At 40.8% G+C, this 16,215-nt stretch overlaps 1 protein-coding gene across 1 annotated transcript; it reads right to left on the reverse strand.

Annotated features, from left to right (window-relative positions):
• Positions 1-277: 277 nt before the first annotated feature.
• LOC148400944 (collagen and calcium-binding EGF domain-containing protein 1-like) lies at positions 278-15,439 on the reverse strand. The gene is made up of 11 exons (XM_088371290.1): positions 15,101-15,439; positions 14,763-14,843; positions 3,699-3,751; positions 2,854-2,988; positions 2,511-2,648; positions 1,749-1,870; positions 1,551-1,668; positions 1,278-1,417; positions 1,158-1,193; positions 846-881; positions 278-743 (listed from the first exon to the last, which is right to left on the reverse strand). Exons 1-11 carry the CDS (start codon positions 15,214-15,216, stop codon positions 558-560), a joined length of 1,161 nt encoding a protein of 386 aa, XP_088227416.1. The 5' UTR covers positions 15,217-15,439; the 3' UTR covers positions 278-557.
• Between the last annotated feature and the right edge of the window lie 776 nt (positions 15,440-16,215).

Raw genomic sequence — 16,215 nt, forward strand, 5'->3', positions numbered from 1 at the left:
TAAACAAAAGCGCTTGTGTGTCAATAAATACATAACACACACACACGTCAGACAGATAGTGGGTTTGCGTGTGTGCACGTGTGTGTTTTGAGAGGTGGTGAAGCGAGTCCAGGCAAGACCCCTCTTTACTCGGCAATTATCCCCTTCTAGCTGTTTTTGCCTCTGACCTCTGCGACCTACGCTTCTCGTAATGACGCCTAGCCACGCTAGGGTTCAACAGCGTGTGAAGATTTGCATGTGTGCGTGTGTGTGTTCAATTATTATAATATTAAGGCATTTCAATCAAACATTTCCTGCAAAAAAGTTTTTTTTTAAACAGACCTGATTCTCATTATATTCGTTTTTTTTAAGAGAACAAATATGACTCCGAGAATATGACTTTATTCCCTCTCAGTGCACACTGACAATAAAGAATTCCAGGCGAGAGTCTGTGCTAGCATGCTAACCTGCAGCAATAGGAGAGAACGCTAGCAATAAGGCTTGTCTTTTCAAGTCCTTTATGTCCTTCAAGAATTCTCAATTTTTTTGCTAATGTCACCAGCAGCATTTCAATAAGTTCAGGTACTGAACATGAGGTCCCCTTGACCGGACCCCCACTCGGTGAAATCGGGCTCCCCGACAGAGGGAAAAGAGTCCAACGAGATGCCCCTCCTCTCTCCAAACACTTTCTCCTGAAGCTCGATGATATCGTTGCGAATGTCGGCCATCATCAGCAGCAGGAAGTCAAAGGAGCCAGGGGGGCCCTGACAAAAAAATTGCATTGTATATTTATATACATTTATTTATACAAATCGATATTCATTTATATATAAAAGTTTTGCATTTGTTCCATTAAATCAACTTACAGGGGGACCACTAGGACCATCGGCTCCTCTATCACCCTGAAAATAAAAAAGTATATATATGATATTGTTAAGTAAAATCACTTAACACGTATTTGTATATACATATATAATACAAATAGTATATTTGAGACAAAAGAGATTCAGTCATTGGTTCATTTTTAGCTCCTGTAAGACATTTTTGTAATTCCCATTTTGGCCGCTAGAGGGCAGCAGAGCATCTTATGAACACATTCTTAGATAAACATGAGGGAATAGTTTTTATATACAGTACACAAAATACTATAGTATGTGCTGTAAAGATATTGAACTGACCTTTAAACCATCTCTTCCGGGGGCCCCGGGTGGTCCCTGCACGGAGGATTAAACACGATTATACTCTAAATACAGTCCAGTCCTGTTTTGCATTTGGTTCTTATTTATTTATTTATTTACCACTGGTCCTCTGCGACCTCTTTTGATGTGTCTCAGATCAGGCTCTGGACCGATGGGTCCAATGTCCCCCCGGGGGCCCCGAGGACCTGGGGGGCCTCCCTCGCCTGGGTCTCCTCTAGCTCCTGGACCCCCTGGGTGACCTGTGGAGAAGGTAGCTCATAATATAATAATGCATTGATCTTAGGTTGGTCGGAAATCGGCAGGAAAATAAAAAAATAGGTAAAATAGGTTGGGACGTTAGGCGGCCTATATTAGTTAAGTATTAAGCATCACCTGGGACTCCAGGAGGTCCTGGAGGTCCAGGTAGACCAGGACGGCACAATCTGTCAGGATTTTTTCCCGACCTCCTGTGGGAAGGTTTGTCGCTGCGGTTGGCCAGCAGGTCAGGAGCCTTCAATCACATCAAGTATTTTAAGTCTACTACACTCCAACTATAAACCACAAGCTACATAAGATCTCTGGCAAGGCTACCTGCGGACTGGCCAGCCGCAGTTTTATTTGCAGCAGACTGCTTTTCATGGTCATGAAGTCCTGGCAGGTAAAGGAGCAGGTGCCTGCGCTCATTAGCGTGTCTGACTTTCCTGATGAACTCACTGAAAATCAAAAAAAGACAAAATAGAACAATTAAATGTTTCTAATTTATCTAATAACTCGGAAAATGCTATTCTAATACTCATTATAATGATTTTTATTAGCATGATATCAAATCTCATATATTTACAATAGATCACATTTTATTATATATTATAATTTTAAATATTTACTCTAACTTAAATCAAATTCAAGGTTGCTTTAAATCCGACACAAATGAGCAATACGCAATGATTTGCGGTGTCTGCTCCCCCTCAAAATATATGATACATTGTGCATGTTGTTGCGTCTTTGGCAAGCCGTGCACACTGCTTGGATTTATTGCTCCACTTCATCCTTTGGAGTTACAACATCGAAATAATAAGCTGCTCCATATGGACTGGATATAAATATGACTACATGTCTATACTGCACATGGAATTGCTTTTTAAATCTTCATAGCATAAAATATGTTTCACGTGCAGGTGCACCTGCCATGACTAAAGTCTACTTGTATGTTTTATTTTATTTATGCAGCTCATTTACTCAAATACAAGCAATGTGGATATTTAGCGAGCACGCAACTATTTTTGGTAATTACAAAAAAGGCAAAATTGACACCAGATGTTTCATTATGACAAAGCGATTTCACAGTTTTCTTACAGTTGTGCACGGCGATGCATGAATGTTGGTCGGGAGCCAGAAGGTATCCACTTTGGCATCGACACAAGTAGCTGCCACCCGTGTTGACGCACTCATGCTCGCACACGTTGCCGCCAGACTCCTTGCATTCGTCTATGTCTGCACCAAGGTGGGAAAAAAAAAGATGCAACATTTAATTGGAACCACTAATTGGTTGAAATAAATAAATAAATAAAATGTATATATAGTATATATATTTTTTCTGATTAATTCAATTCCAAAAATATTCATTTGTGACAGCAAATATATGTATATATGTCTTCCAGCCTCTGACAGTCTCAAAGAGATGCTTGATGATACTGACCAAGACAATAAGGAGATTGGTGGTTGCGGTGTCTCTCCCGATCGAAACGATAACCTTGATAGCATGTACACACCACCCGTCCGAAATTGTCTGTGCACTGTTGCTCACACGGCGACTCGGCACACACGTCCACGCCTGCGCGGAAATAAAAATACATGGAGGGAGTTGTCAAAAAATTAGGCACAGAACAGCAAGGAGTAAAGAAATCTCAAAATCCGGAACACCTAGACAAGGGCCACTTATGACCTTAATTCAATGTCAGTCATTTCTTTCTTAAAAGGGAAGTCAAGTCAAAAATATTGTTTATAATTAAATAAAACTCATCTAAACATTGATATTTGGATTCAATTTGTTGAATCTTGTGACCATCACATTTCCAAATTCAGAGAATAGGTGAGTCGACACCTGTGATGTCATTTTCAATCGGCAGCAAGCGACAAAATGGCCGCTGCTTAAAATGATTAAAAACGTTTGCTGCTTAATTCATATTCAACAAAAGCATATCAGAATGCATAGAAGATATGATTGAAAAGAAACATTTCTACTTCCGAGCCAAATTCATAATGATTGATGATGTATTCCATATGAAGTACAACAATGAAGCACAAATGGGAATTCAACCGCATCGGCCGCTTTGTTGTTAATGCCAGAAGTGAGCTAATATGGCTTACGTGATTATTCGAAAGCGACAAAAAGGCAATAATGTGGAATTTTTTGGAACGTCACCCAAACCAATGTGGTCTGCAGATCTTGTTTTAGCACAGGATGTTTCACAGCTATACAGGCGACGAAAGCATAGACGTTAAATGTGTGTGTGTGTGTTCAAAAAAGTGTGTTTGACCTACTTTCAGGTAAGCACCTGCCCATCACAAACCTGAAGCCCTCGCAGCATTTCCTCCTGAGGAGAAAAAAGGTTTGAATATTAATATTGTATGATTATGACTAAAGGGGGACAACATTTATATGGCAACATTTTTTGAAAGTAGAAAAAAAATGCAGTTTTTTAAAATAAGAAAAAAAAGGAAAACCCCATAGTATTGTGATTTTTTATTGTCATAACTTTATTTACAATCTATTTTTGTTTCCTATTAATAAAAAAAAAACATTTGGAGTGTGACAATTTATTCATTGAGGTATTTTATTTTGTTTTCATCACATGTCCCTCGCATCCACCAATCAGCTCCCTGAAAATGTACCTTGTCCAGGTGTTCTTTGTTGCCTCGTTAGTCTGGTTGTATTTAATTCACGGGGGCCATTTTGTTTTTAGTGGTGTGACTAAAACTGACTAATGGCTTGAGAAACAACTGGAGAAAGAACTGGAGCAAACCAAACCTGGCAAATGGAACTATCGGAATTAACAAGAAGATGTGGAGGTGGAATTGTAAGGGAACAAGGAAAACCTGCGAAAGACACGAATGGCTGAGGTAAGTCTTGAAAAAAAATCACCTAGCATGACCCTTATAATGATTTTTTTCTGTAAATGTAATTCATGTCCCCCACTGATCATGCTTCTAAAAATATCATCCTTCGAGTGTCTTTAATTCATTCCTTGTGTACACCCTAAAAATGATTTAGGGCGTTTGTCACATATGTGGCCCAGCACATGTACGGCACATCACAAGAGGAAATGACTCAAATATCGTGACCGCACAACAAATATCACACAAGAGGGGAAGGAAACACATGACAAAAGTGTGCGAATTAGCGTTTTATTCATCTGCGGCCTCCATGTAGCATCATTTTAAATCACCAACCAAACACACGCACGAGAGTGAATAATCACCCATAAACCGTCGAGACAAGCCCGAACTGATGAGATCCAGATGATTCTGCCGCTTTAATCCCGAACCGAGGTGGAGACAGGTGGGTGAAAGTTAAGATGAAAATTGTCACTACTTCATTGAGTCCGTCGACAAATCAGTCAGTGAAGGTAATGACTCGCAGATGCGAGCCCAGTCCCGTGGGAGAAACTCATACCTTTTACGCCGCTCGGATTAAAGCGAGGTTAGGTGACGTGAAGATTCCAATCGGTGTGATTCTGATGTTAAATCGGGCCGAAAGTGTTATGAATGACCTCATTTCTACAAGATATGTAGAAGATATGCCGAGAGGCCAAGTCAGGAACGATCAACATCCTAAAATAATTTTTTGGGAGTAATTCAGAACACCTCAAAAGGGATATATTGAAAGATGAACTGCAAAGTTTCTCCACGGTGCCTGTCAGCCAGCTATTCAGCATCGTCTGCACATGTCCCATGGGTGCTCCTGGTGGAGAGCACAGAGGAAGCTGTGGTGTCTGGACGAGCAGATGAGGGCAGCAGGAGAGCTGACCCGTGTGTTTTTGTTTTGCTGTGTGAAAGTATGTCAGAGAGACAGGAAACAGGCCCCCACAACACACTCACCGACCAGTGTGTGTGTCATGTTTTCTGGAGAACTTCTTCGGATTTTTCTTCTGGTATCATTCCTAGAATATGCTCCAGGCTCTTATCCCATGCGGGATTCCCGGTCTTTATCCTGACGTTCTTTCTCTCGTTGGTGCTTATTTGACAAGATTGCTTAATGGAGTGCTAATGCCTGCTTCGGGTTACGGTCAAGTCGGAACTGTCAACGCTGAATCTCGACGTTGTGAACCGCCTTGAGCACTGGTCTACCATCTGGTCTTAAGGACTTCCAGTTGGTCTTACGGACTGATGTTTCCGTACGTTTTTTTTTTTGCATGAGATTGTCTAGATGTATGTTGGATAGTCTATACCAGGAGTGTCAAACTAATTTAGTCGTTGTCATAGTTTCCTTCAGTAAAAAAATGAATGGTAACAAAATATCAGTATTTTTTTTTTTTAATTTAAGACAATTTTAGTATTGACACAGGAAGTCAATGGTTGTCTTTGCGGGCCGTGTCTGGCCCTCTCGCCTCATTTTTGACACCGGTGGTCTTCACCGTTACTTCTCACAATGCGTATGAGTCTTTGAAAGAATGACGACGGCGTTAAAGGTTAAAGATGAGATGTTCAAGAGCCTCCCCATCCAACACCCCGCCTGAAAGGTCAGTTTAGCCTTTAGACACTCGCCGTCATCACTCACAAACGACCCCCCCCTCCCTCTGCAATCCATCACCGAGAAGGATTTGTCCTGCTTGTTTGCTGAACGATTTTAAATCTTTCCTGTCGCACTCCCGTCCGATTTGTTTGAGCCACGTAACGTCTCGTTCATTCGAAACCTATCTCACCCCCGCGTGTAAAAAACAGCGAGTAGCAGATTGAGCGAGATGTTCTCCTTAAAAAGCTTTATTAGAAGTATTTCACATTTTGTTCTCACTTCCAAAACCGTTCCCAGGTGTCTTGTCTGTGCCATCTGCCGACAGAACTGCCCCACGTGTACCTAATAAAGTGGCCCTTGAGCGTAATGTGTAAAATCCTCGTTGATGTCAACGTTTTGTTGACACATGTGGGCAAATGGTGTGTTATTGCCCAATTACTGGCATCGGTGAAAGCCAATTGATGAAATATTGGCGCAATATTTACATGTTCTTAGAGTTGTGTTGACAATTTGTGAGTGCGGTTGTGGGTTTTGTGTACAATAAAGTCCAGATGCTAGTTGGGATGAAGAAAACTAGTCTTCTGGAGTGTGGAAAAATCTCAAAGAGCCTTACAGATTCCGTTACAAAGATGGATTGGACTGTCAGATATTGTAATTCCTATATTAAAATATGTTTGATAAACTATAAGTTGATATTTTTTCCTCATCTCTTGGGAAAAGTTTTTAAGATATTTGTACGAGTACCTTCGCCAGGGAGGATTTGTTTCCTTTGGATTTACTCTCGTCTCGCCATTCGTTTCCCAAATATTTTTTCGTTTCTGCATGTTTCTTCCAAAGACGACTGTTAAATCCATACATGGGAGTATGAAAATTGAAATAAAGAAAAAACATGACATAATATTTAAAAAAATACAAGGCATAAAACATTTTTATATTATGCTGCCACAAGAGATTATTTTTCTTCTTTATTGTATTTAGTATGTTTTAAAGTTTTTTTTTGTTTTTACATATTCAGTTTGTTATATCAATTTTTTGTTTTCACATCACAATTAAATCTGCACACTGCTCTTATTCTATTGCATTATATTTTAAAAATGTTTTTTATTTAGTTTTTGGTTTAATTTTCAACATAATTTATATATAAATTTGTAGTCGTTGTACATTTTTACAAATATGTTACTCATTTAACTCCACATGTGTTTCATCAGGAATGATTTGGTAATTGAATGATTAAACTGAACATCTGATTTGTATTTGTGTTATTTTCCAATTATGATTATTTACACATGAAAGCCAGCCTACATGTTTTACGAAGGTGTTTCCCAGAGCGGCACGTTACAACTTCTTTTGGTGTTGCTTCCTAATTACAATCGACGCGCATGTGCTCGATTCTTGTGAAGGCGCGACACGCCAAGACCTCCTCCGAGGCCTCCAGGTTCTCGGCTGTTTATTTGCCCTGAGCGCGCTTGCAGGACGCCGGCCTCCGGGGAGCCATCAGAACTTCACCTCACAGAGGAAGCTTTGACTCGAGCGAGCCAAGCAGGAGGTCCGGATGGGCTTCCGCCGCCAAACACGTTTGACCTGCACTCCCTTCTGTACTTCCCATGTTACGCTTCAGCTCGTCACCTGTCCATCACATTCCCATCTTCCTCAAACCGGATCCCAGGTGTCTTTTTAAACGTCAAATGTTCTTGTGTCTCGGAAGCTGGCTTGTTTTGAGGTCACTGCTCACCCCACCCCTCAGGAGTTAGGGTGTTGCAGCAAGGCGAGCAGAACAACCCCCATGAAGAAGACTTGAGAATGAGTCAGTGTGACTTCCTCAAAGATGATGAGCATTTGGAATGTGCCCTCGACCCCACCGAGGGCTCCGTGTCACCGCAAGAATTTGGCATCGGTGACCCTCCGAGCGACTTACGATGACACACACACGACGGGCTTTGTCCGCTGGGAATCGCCGTGTTGATTTCGTACCTTGACAGTCAAGCGTGCTCGCATGGGAAAGTGTGTGTTGGCCTTCTCATTTGTTGTGTTGACCATACACACTACCAGCCTGAACACAGTTAATGAAAACCACATTGTATGGAAAAAAATAAAATAAAAAGCAGCTAAGGTGGTTTTCCAGAGGGCTGTTCAGGTGCACGCTAATCAGAAAAAGATGACTGGAGTGTGTGTGTGTGTGTGTGTGTGTGTTGTTGGGGGGTCACACTCCTCAGGTCCTACCGAGACAATTAGGCTTCCATTAAAGACAGGAAGCTCAACTCGCAAAACAATGACGAACTGAAGCAAAATTATTTCTAACGAAACGTCGCTATAATTATAACAATCATGAGCTTGTTCGGTTTTCACTTTCGTATTATTGTACAATCGTACAGAAAAAAAAAGTTGGTTTGGAAATTGTCGTTCACCTGACTACACAATATATCCAGCGACCTTATTTTTTTTTTTTAAATCTTGCACTACATAAATATGCAAAATACAAAAAAAAAAAAACTAATGTGAAAACTGATAAAAACTATTACAAAGCATTTAAAAAAAAATAACAAACCCACTTGAAACAAACTGAATTTTAAAAGCCAAAACGAAATAAAAAGTGGAATAAAAAATCCAAAGTTTTTATAACCCCGGGCTGAACAGACGGCTCATTACGAAAGAGCGGATACAGACAAAATAGGTGACGTACGCATTTTGGGAATACAAAAATGAAAGTCCTCTGGAAGCATGCGGCATTTCTTCATCCAGATGAAAAAAAGATACTCGCCGGTGATTTTGCCCAGTCCCACGAACAAACGGCAGCCTGACACAACAATTCTCTTGAACGCTCTCTCATGCTGTCAATATTTAATTTGACTTTCTTTGGCTTTCAGCTTCCGAAATTTACAACTTCACCTCCCCAGAGTTTTGACTTGCTTCCCTTCGTTCCTTTCTTTCTCGTTTCCGGTCTTAGTGTCTCTTTATCCTTTCTATTTACCCTTCAAATATCTTGTTAGCCTGTCTTGCCCCCAACACTGTTTACTTAGCTGGACAACTCATTAGCTATGTTTGTTTTCAATCTAATCTGCCATGTTGGAGCTATTCCATTTTTTCCCTCAGCAGACTTTATGCTCATTACAACTACTAGTCATGAATGAACACTGACGTGTCCGTTTATGAGCGCAGTTAGCAGCTTTTTAAAGCCAGAGTGGAAGTGAAAACCAAGTGTTATGCTATAAAATGGAGATGAGTGAAATGAATGATCCTGCTTTAATTGCGTGACAGATTTGCCGTAGTTTCCGTTATCGGAAGTCTTTGAGCGACTGTTTTCGCTTCGCGTTACCGATGGGGACGTGAGTCAAGAGGGCATGTATACTTTGCCTCCGAGGCCTTCCACACTTCATCCCAAAGGACGAGATTTACGCCTGACCGCCAACCTCGGATGACCTCATCTGCTTAGCGCTAGCGTGACACTTGCGAAGCGTAGCGGTTACCCCACCTGACCTAACGTTAACGCCACGGCTACTAGACGGGCGTCTGGCTTGTGTTTCTGTCCGGACGAATCAGAGTAAAGTTAGCGATACGGTGGATTCTTTGTTCTAGTGGCTGAGGAACATTTGACCGCCATTAACCAAAATTAAAAAAAATCTGCCCTCCTACGGGTTAGGACAACACAAATGAGTCCAAATCGAAAGTTTTAAAAGTGAGCCAACGATAACAACGTTCACCGTCCGCATCGGTGTTTCCCAGGGTACTTTACGCACAAAACAATGAGTTAGCAAGTGGTAACAATAATAGGTTGTGCGGTAAGTATGTCATGAGCTAAATGTTTAGAAAAGACCACGATCGACACGGGTATCAGACAATAAGAGCTTCTTTGGTTTTATGCTATTTAGCACCTCTGCCAAGGAGGCAATATGACAATAAGTCATCCATGTGATTAACAATGTGAAAAAATCAGTTCAAAGCTCAAATAAAAACTCTCAAGCTACCTCAACCACTTTGGATTTCACATTAGCTAAAACCAGCAGGGGGCTTTCAATAAGAGACAAGATGGATGGTAGTAAACAACCACAATCTATTCCACACAGCTGTTTTAAGTTTTTTTATTTCGACATCAAATAACTATTCCTAAACAATCAAAGGCTGCGGATCAAGATTGGTGAATAGAAGTGTGCATATGGTAACAAAGTACAGCTGGCGTTTGATAAAACCATCACTTTAGCATGTATGTGGTTAGCTTGCGCACGGTTAGCTTGTGTTAGCTTGCATGCCGTTTGCTTGTATACGTCACACAGCAAGTAGCAACATCTTTTCATTGTCGGAGAATTTAATCAGGATGTCTGCTTGAAGTGCGCTCAATTATTTACTATTGTTTTGTAGCCTGCTAGCCCTGCTAGCTTGTCGTTGTCGTTTTCAACATTTGTTATTTCGGTCACTTTTACTCCTCGAGTTCCCATTACAAGACAAGATAACTCGAAGAAGGACAAAGGTGCTAATAGAATCCGTCGCCTGTTTTTGTCAGACTTATATGGTTGTTTTTTTTCCCTCCCTGTGGTTTGTATGGTGGTTGTCCCATCAGAATTGTGGCAGGCCAGATCCAGTTTTGACATTTCGACACATTACGTGAGGGAAAGAAAACTGATAGGATCGAAGCGAGGTTGTTTTTGGTCATTTATGTGACAGGAATGAGAGAAAGTGGACATATTTGGAATATAATATATCATGTTTAGAGAAATATCGGCCTGGGGTTTATGGTATAAAATGAGCCACAGAGAACAAAGAACATTATTCTTGGAAATGAAAACAATTTTGCTCCTAACAATTGCGGACTGCTCATCAAAAATCTTAAACGACACATGTAAGTACTTGGATACGCCGAGACGCACACACATAGAACACAGAATCCTTCCTTCAGGGATTCAGGCTGGAAACTCCTGGCAGACATTCCGACACGAACGTGGATGTGAATGCATCAAAAGTATGGCGACACAATCCAGACTTGACTTGCATGGGAACGCTTGCTGGCCATGTTCACGGGAGAGAAACCCTGCACGGGTGCCCTAATGAGTCAAGACAGGAAGCCGTTGTGGTTTACGTGTAATGTCAACCCTGCGTCGCCCGGGTCCCGAAGCAGAGGAGCCTCTTTAAAGGTCATTAAGAGACCCAAAATATCTGCTTTTTCTCACCCGAAGTGACTTGTTTGCTCGGCCACTTTAAATTTCAAACAGCATTAATTATATGGGTAAGCTAAAGCTAAGGCGAGGGGGGTTGGAATAATTAAGGTACTATGATGCCCTTGCAAGCGGGCAAGGAGAGCCAGTCCCATTTTTTTTTTGTTTATTGATCTGTTGGTTGCAGCAGCGTGCTTTTGTCACATTTCCGTCGAGTCACACAGTGATGTCCGACTCCACCTCGAACGTTAAATTTTAACATTACGCGCTGTCTTCTATTACATTATTTGTGTGGGCTCTACTTTAAGGAGGCGTCGTTCAAAACAAAGGAGCTTGTTCTCTGCAATTGTGCGAGAGCCTTACACAGCTGAGAGTGTTTAGCCACACTTACAAAAAAAAAAAATAACGTCATCATATTGACAATGCAAAACATTTGGAGGCAGACTCAACATGCACGCTCGTGGCCTCCTGCCAAGACCGAGTAATACGAGCGAGAAACGACCACAACAATGAGAATGTTAAAAAATCTTTTTTGGACCTCGTTGCTGAGAAAACCGTAGAAGGCGGGATATCATTTTGTCAGAGGGCGGTAAATGGGTTTCACTTCGGTATGACGAGGCAAAACTCCTTGGAGACCAAAACATTGGCTTTTGATTTAGAAAAGCCATCAAAACAATGAGTGCTTCGCATTTTCAGAGCACGAGAATCAGATTCCCGTAAGTGGGATATCAGATTGAACACAAAATACACAAAAGTAAAAGATTTATAACACACGTTGCGTCCACACTCCGGTTCGAATGACTCTCGTGCAAATGCCGAGTGTATTATAAAGAACAGCCACCCGAAAAATCTGTTTAAATAAAAGCATTTTATGAGACACTATAACTTTAATTACTGTATAGGTAATGTTTTAAACAATGTTTTACAACGGTGATTCTTAACTGTTTGGTCGGGAGCCAAAAGTGGGTCGTGTGGGTGGCGGCAGGTAGTAAAACAAAATCGCAATATAGTCTGTCTTTTGATTATCGTCGGCTTATACGCTCTTTGTATATATATTTTTATTATCGGCTCGATCTGTATCTGTGCCAGTGACAATAAAGTCGAATTATATTCTGTGCTTTGGCGCCTGTATGTTAATTATGAATTGCAGAGATGTCATTGAGAACCGAAAGAATTTTTTTTTTCTTAGTTAATTGCTGAGGAAAAATTCTAAAGGAAGAAAATGTGAAGTAAAATCATTGCAAATTTCTATTTCATTTTAAATGACACTTTTACTTGACATATTCTATCTATATCATTCCAAAAACATCCCTCTTCCCATCTACACTTGACATATCAAGGGCAAAAAAAAAAATGTTACTAATTCCAACGTATTTAAGTTGAATTATTATTATTTGAATAATTTTGGTCAAAATCTGCGGTCGCGAGCAGCACGGCAGCCGTATAACATGACAGAATGTGTCATATAACCATCCCGAGTCAAAAGCTCTTGCAGCGAGGGTAATTGAAGCGCCATAAGTGGCATAATTAGCTCGGCTGTTTGGACAGCGGCCAGGCCCGCCGCTTCCAAACGCTTAACACGTCAACAGCAATCACACAAAAAAACACATCCGGCGCTCCGAGCGATGATTGGACACGCCATGTCCGAGTCATGTGTAGTTTAACGGCATCAATCCACACTCGCTCTGTCTCTCTGGAGACGTTCTTGAGAATAACTTATGTGAAAGTGATGAGTGGCCCTCTCACAACCCCGAAACACGTCGCCACTGTTTTGTGTATGTTCTACTGACACGTGTGTTGTGTTAGTACTTCCTAACGCGCTAAGTAGAATGCAGCTAAGGCCTTGTTTACACTATGAGGGCTTCCTAAACTGCTTATGGTAATATAAGTCATAAGTACCGTATTTTTCGGACTATAAGGCGCACCGGACTATAAGGCGCACCTTCAATGAATGGCCCATTTTAAAACTTTGTCCTTATATAAGGCGCACCGGACTATAAGGCTCACCATTAATACATCATGTCAGATTTTTAATCCAAATCAAATCATTCTCCATTTTATCTTTTATATTTCAACTTCAGATGTAACAAATTACTTTATAATCACAAAGTAATGATCCATAGTCTTTTTGAATCATAGTCTTCAGCGGGCCACTTATGATTGATTTCATGACACAATGCTTCGGGCCAGTTTAAATTTAGGAATTTGGTCCATATATAAGGCGTACCGGACTATAAGACGCACTGTCGGCTTTTGAGAAAATTTTAGGTTTTTAGGTGCGCCTTATAGTCCGGAAAATACGGTAGCAAAAAAAAAAAGCCTTTTTTTAATCACTGACTTTTCCTGGCCTCTGATTGGCTAAAAAGGCCTGATGGTTATGACTTACAGCGCCACCCGCAGCATCGGAATGCCTTTGTCGTCGTGAACCCAGTTTTGATTTGAATATCATGAGCTTGCATGTTGAAATAATCCGCTCAATATTTATCGGGTATTTTTTTTTTTAACTATATTAGTCCACCAGGTGTGTCGTCCTGCTTCCAGACAGTTAAAAAAGGCCCCCAACCAACCCACATAAATCCATCCGATGTGAGTTATTACTTTTTTAAAAAAGAACAATTGGATTGAAGAGAGGGGGAAAAAAATGACAAGATGACATCCATCTTTATGTAAAATTGCCTCCCGCGGAGTCGTACGTCTTTCAACAAGCCAAAAAAGCAAACAAGATGCAGTCCGACCGCGACTGTGAGAGCATCCTGACTCAATGCCAGCCAGTTTTTCCTTCAAGGGGAACTTGTCTAAACAATAAAAGGACTTACTGACGTGTTCCCCTGGCGTGTGGGAAGCTCCGTGTGCTCGTCAATGACATAAATCTGCATTGAATTCTCAATTCTGTCTATTTTTACACTGCAAAGAAGTGTGTTGACAAGCACAGAACAGGAAATGGAACTTGTGGGAAAAGATATAAATGAGCTATACTGTTAAACGTCAAATACTCGTACATTATTTGTTATATCTTCACATAAAGGGTATTGTGGTGCTAAATTATTAGCACAGAGGCATATAGTAGCGACATTGTTAGCAAATAGCTAACATCTAAAACTAGCTTTATAGCTAGCAAACCGCTAACGTCTCAAACTACATTATTTTCCATTTTTTGTTTGTTTTTATTGATGTATTTTAGTAGGTTAGGCTAACAACTATCAAACAGCGAACAAAAACTTTCACTCAACTAAAGAAGGCCTTAATCATTCGCACACAACTATCTTGGACTGCCGCACGGCTACATGTTAAGCAAACAGCTCAAACTAATTAGCTGTCAGTGACTAACACAGCAGTCATCACTTTTTTCGTAGCGTCATTGGAGAGGAAATTATCTTGACGCATAAGGGCTTTAACAAAAATAAACGACTTAATTATAAAACGAAAATTAGACGTTTGCACACAACTGGCGGATTCCAGAATACTTTGATGTCAAGATAGACTACCGTATAATGCCCTCAAAACGAGTATTCTGGAATTTTCCCGTGTGAGACGAGAGCAATAAAAATAACGAATCACATCCTCTGTTGTCAAATATTAAGTGGACAGGATGTTGGGGGTGAGGGGGGCATGATGAGGTTGTCAAATGTATTCTGGAATGCAGATACATGAAGTGCCATCATGTCTTTTAAGTGGACCTCGTCCAAGCCACTATGCTTTTAAGGATTTCGTTTTTTGGGAACGTCCTACCTGAAACAAGTCCCGCTCTTCCCTCCAGCTTGGACGCAGGGATACTCCACGGTTAGAATTTTATTGTCGGGACACTTGCCGCTGAGGAAATAAAAGTATTGTCTTGCTCAATACAAAAAATCATTGATATCCCTTTAAAACACAGATTCCCATCTTTTAATGTTTTACATCTGTTTAAATTTGAAAAAAAAAAATGGCCAAAACATAATTACTCCCTCACAGCCCTTATGAGGATGAAAGAAAAAAAATCTATCCATCCATCCATCCATCCATCAGTCTATCTACACTTCTCTCCATTTCAACGGACATGATTTGACAAGTGCCTCGAAAGGACCTACCTTGAAGCTTCCATCTCACGTGTGGTCCTGATGGAGCTGACACCCGAGCCGCAAAGCAGAGCCGCACACATGGCGGCGCCAAACGCTAGTAGAGTAGCACCATCAATATGACCCATGTCCGTGACCGATGCCCCCCCCCGAAGTTCCTTCACTTCTTCACATGCCGCCTCCAAATACCAAAAAAAGACGATTTAGTCCTCTGGCAGGACGGCAGGGGGGTGTCGCACGCATGTGAGCAGAAATCCCTCCTGCACTGTGCCGTCCACGCTGACTCGACGCACTGAAGCGGAGAAGGAGGACTTTGCAGACCACTGCGCTGCCTCTAATCCCCCCTTTTGGTTTTACATCCCTGCCCCCCAAGCCCGCCCCTGTCCCTCCCTAGAAGACGAGACACGCTCCACAAAAGACAACAATTGGCTCATTAATTCACTGATCTAGTCTTGAATGGCTTTCAATATGGTAACGATTAAATTAATGAGTCAATTTAATTAGGGCCTTCTGAAGGTTTCCCAAAAGTAATTCCTCCACAAACCTCATTTGTATTCCACATTTGGCCCATTTTTTAATGAATATAAATTGGTGCTCAGCGTGTTTCCCATTTTCTGCACTCGCCGATTCTTAAAATTGTTTCAATACTTTTTTATTCTTTAAATATTTATAGATTTTATGAGTGGGGTTGTTTTTTTTTTCTCATTTTTGGTGGAAATTTTTCATTGAATGTTTTTTTTTTAATTTTTTGGAGGATTTTAGGGGATTTAAAGATGTTTTTTTCCTCATTTGGAATTAACTGTCAATCAAAGTTAGATAGACATATCAATCAATCAACACTGATGAATTTTAAATAAACCAGACAATAACCAAACTTTGAGACAAACATAATATCACGATCACACAAAGCTACCATGGCCACCAGGAACATGCTCAAGTTATTTTATAACATCTGTGCAAGGGCGGATGACTTACTGGAAGTAGTCAGATTAAATTCAGGAGAAATTATCTTCAAATTAAAGAATTTACTGATGACACATTGCATTGTTTCGCACTTAACTCTATGTTGAGTTGCGAGATCAGGATGAAAACCATCATCGAAAATGAGTAACTAGAATGAAACCTGA

Source organism: Syngnathus floridae, chromosome 3, assembly GCF_059516105.1.
Source record: "Syngnathus floridae isolate MCC-2025c chromosome 3, RoL_Sflo_1.0, whole genome shotgun sequence".
Taxonomy (NCBI): Eukaryota; Metazoa; Chordata; class Actinopteri; order Syngnathiformes; family Syngnathidae; genus Syngnathus; species Syngnathus floridae.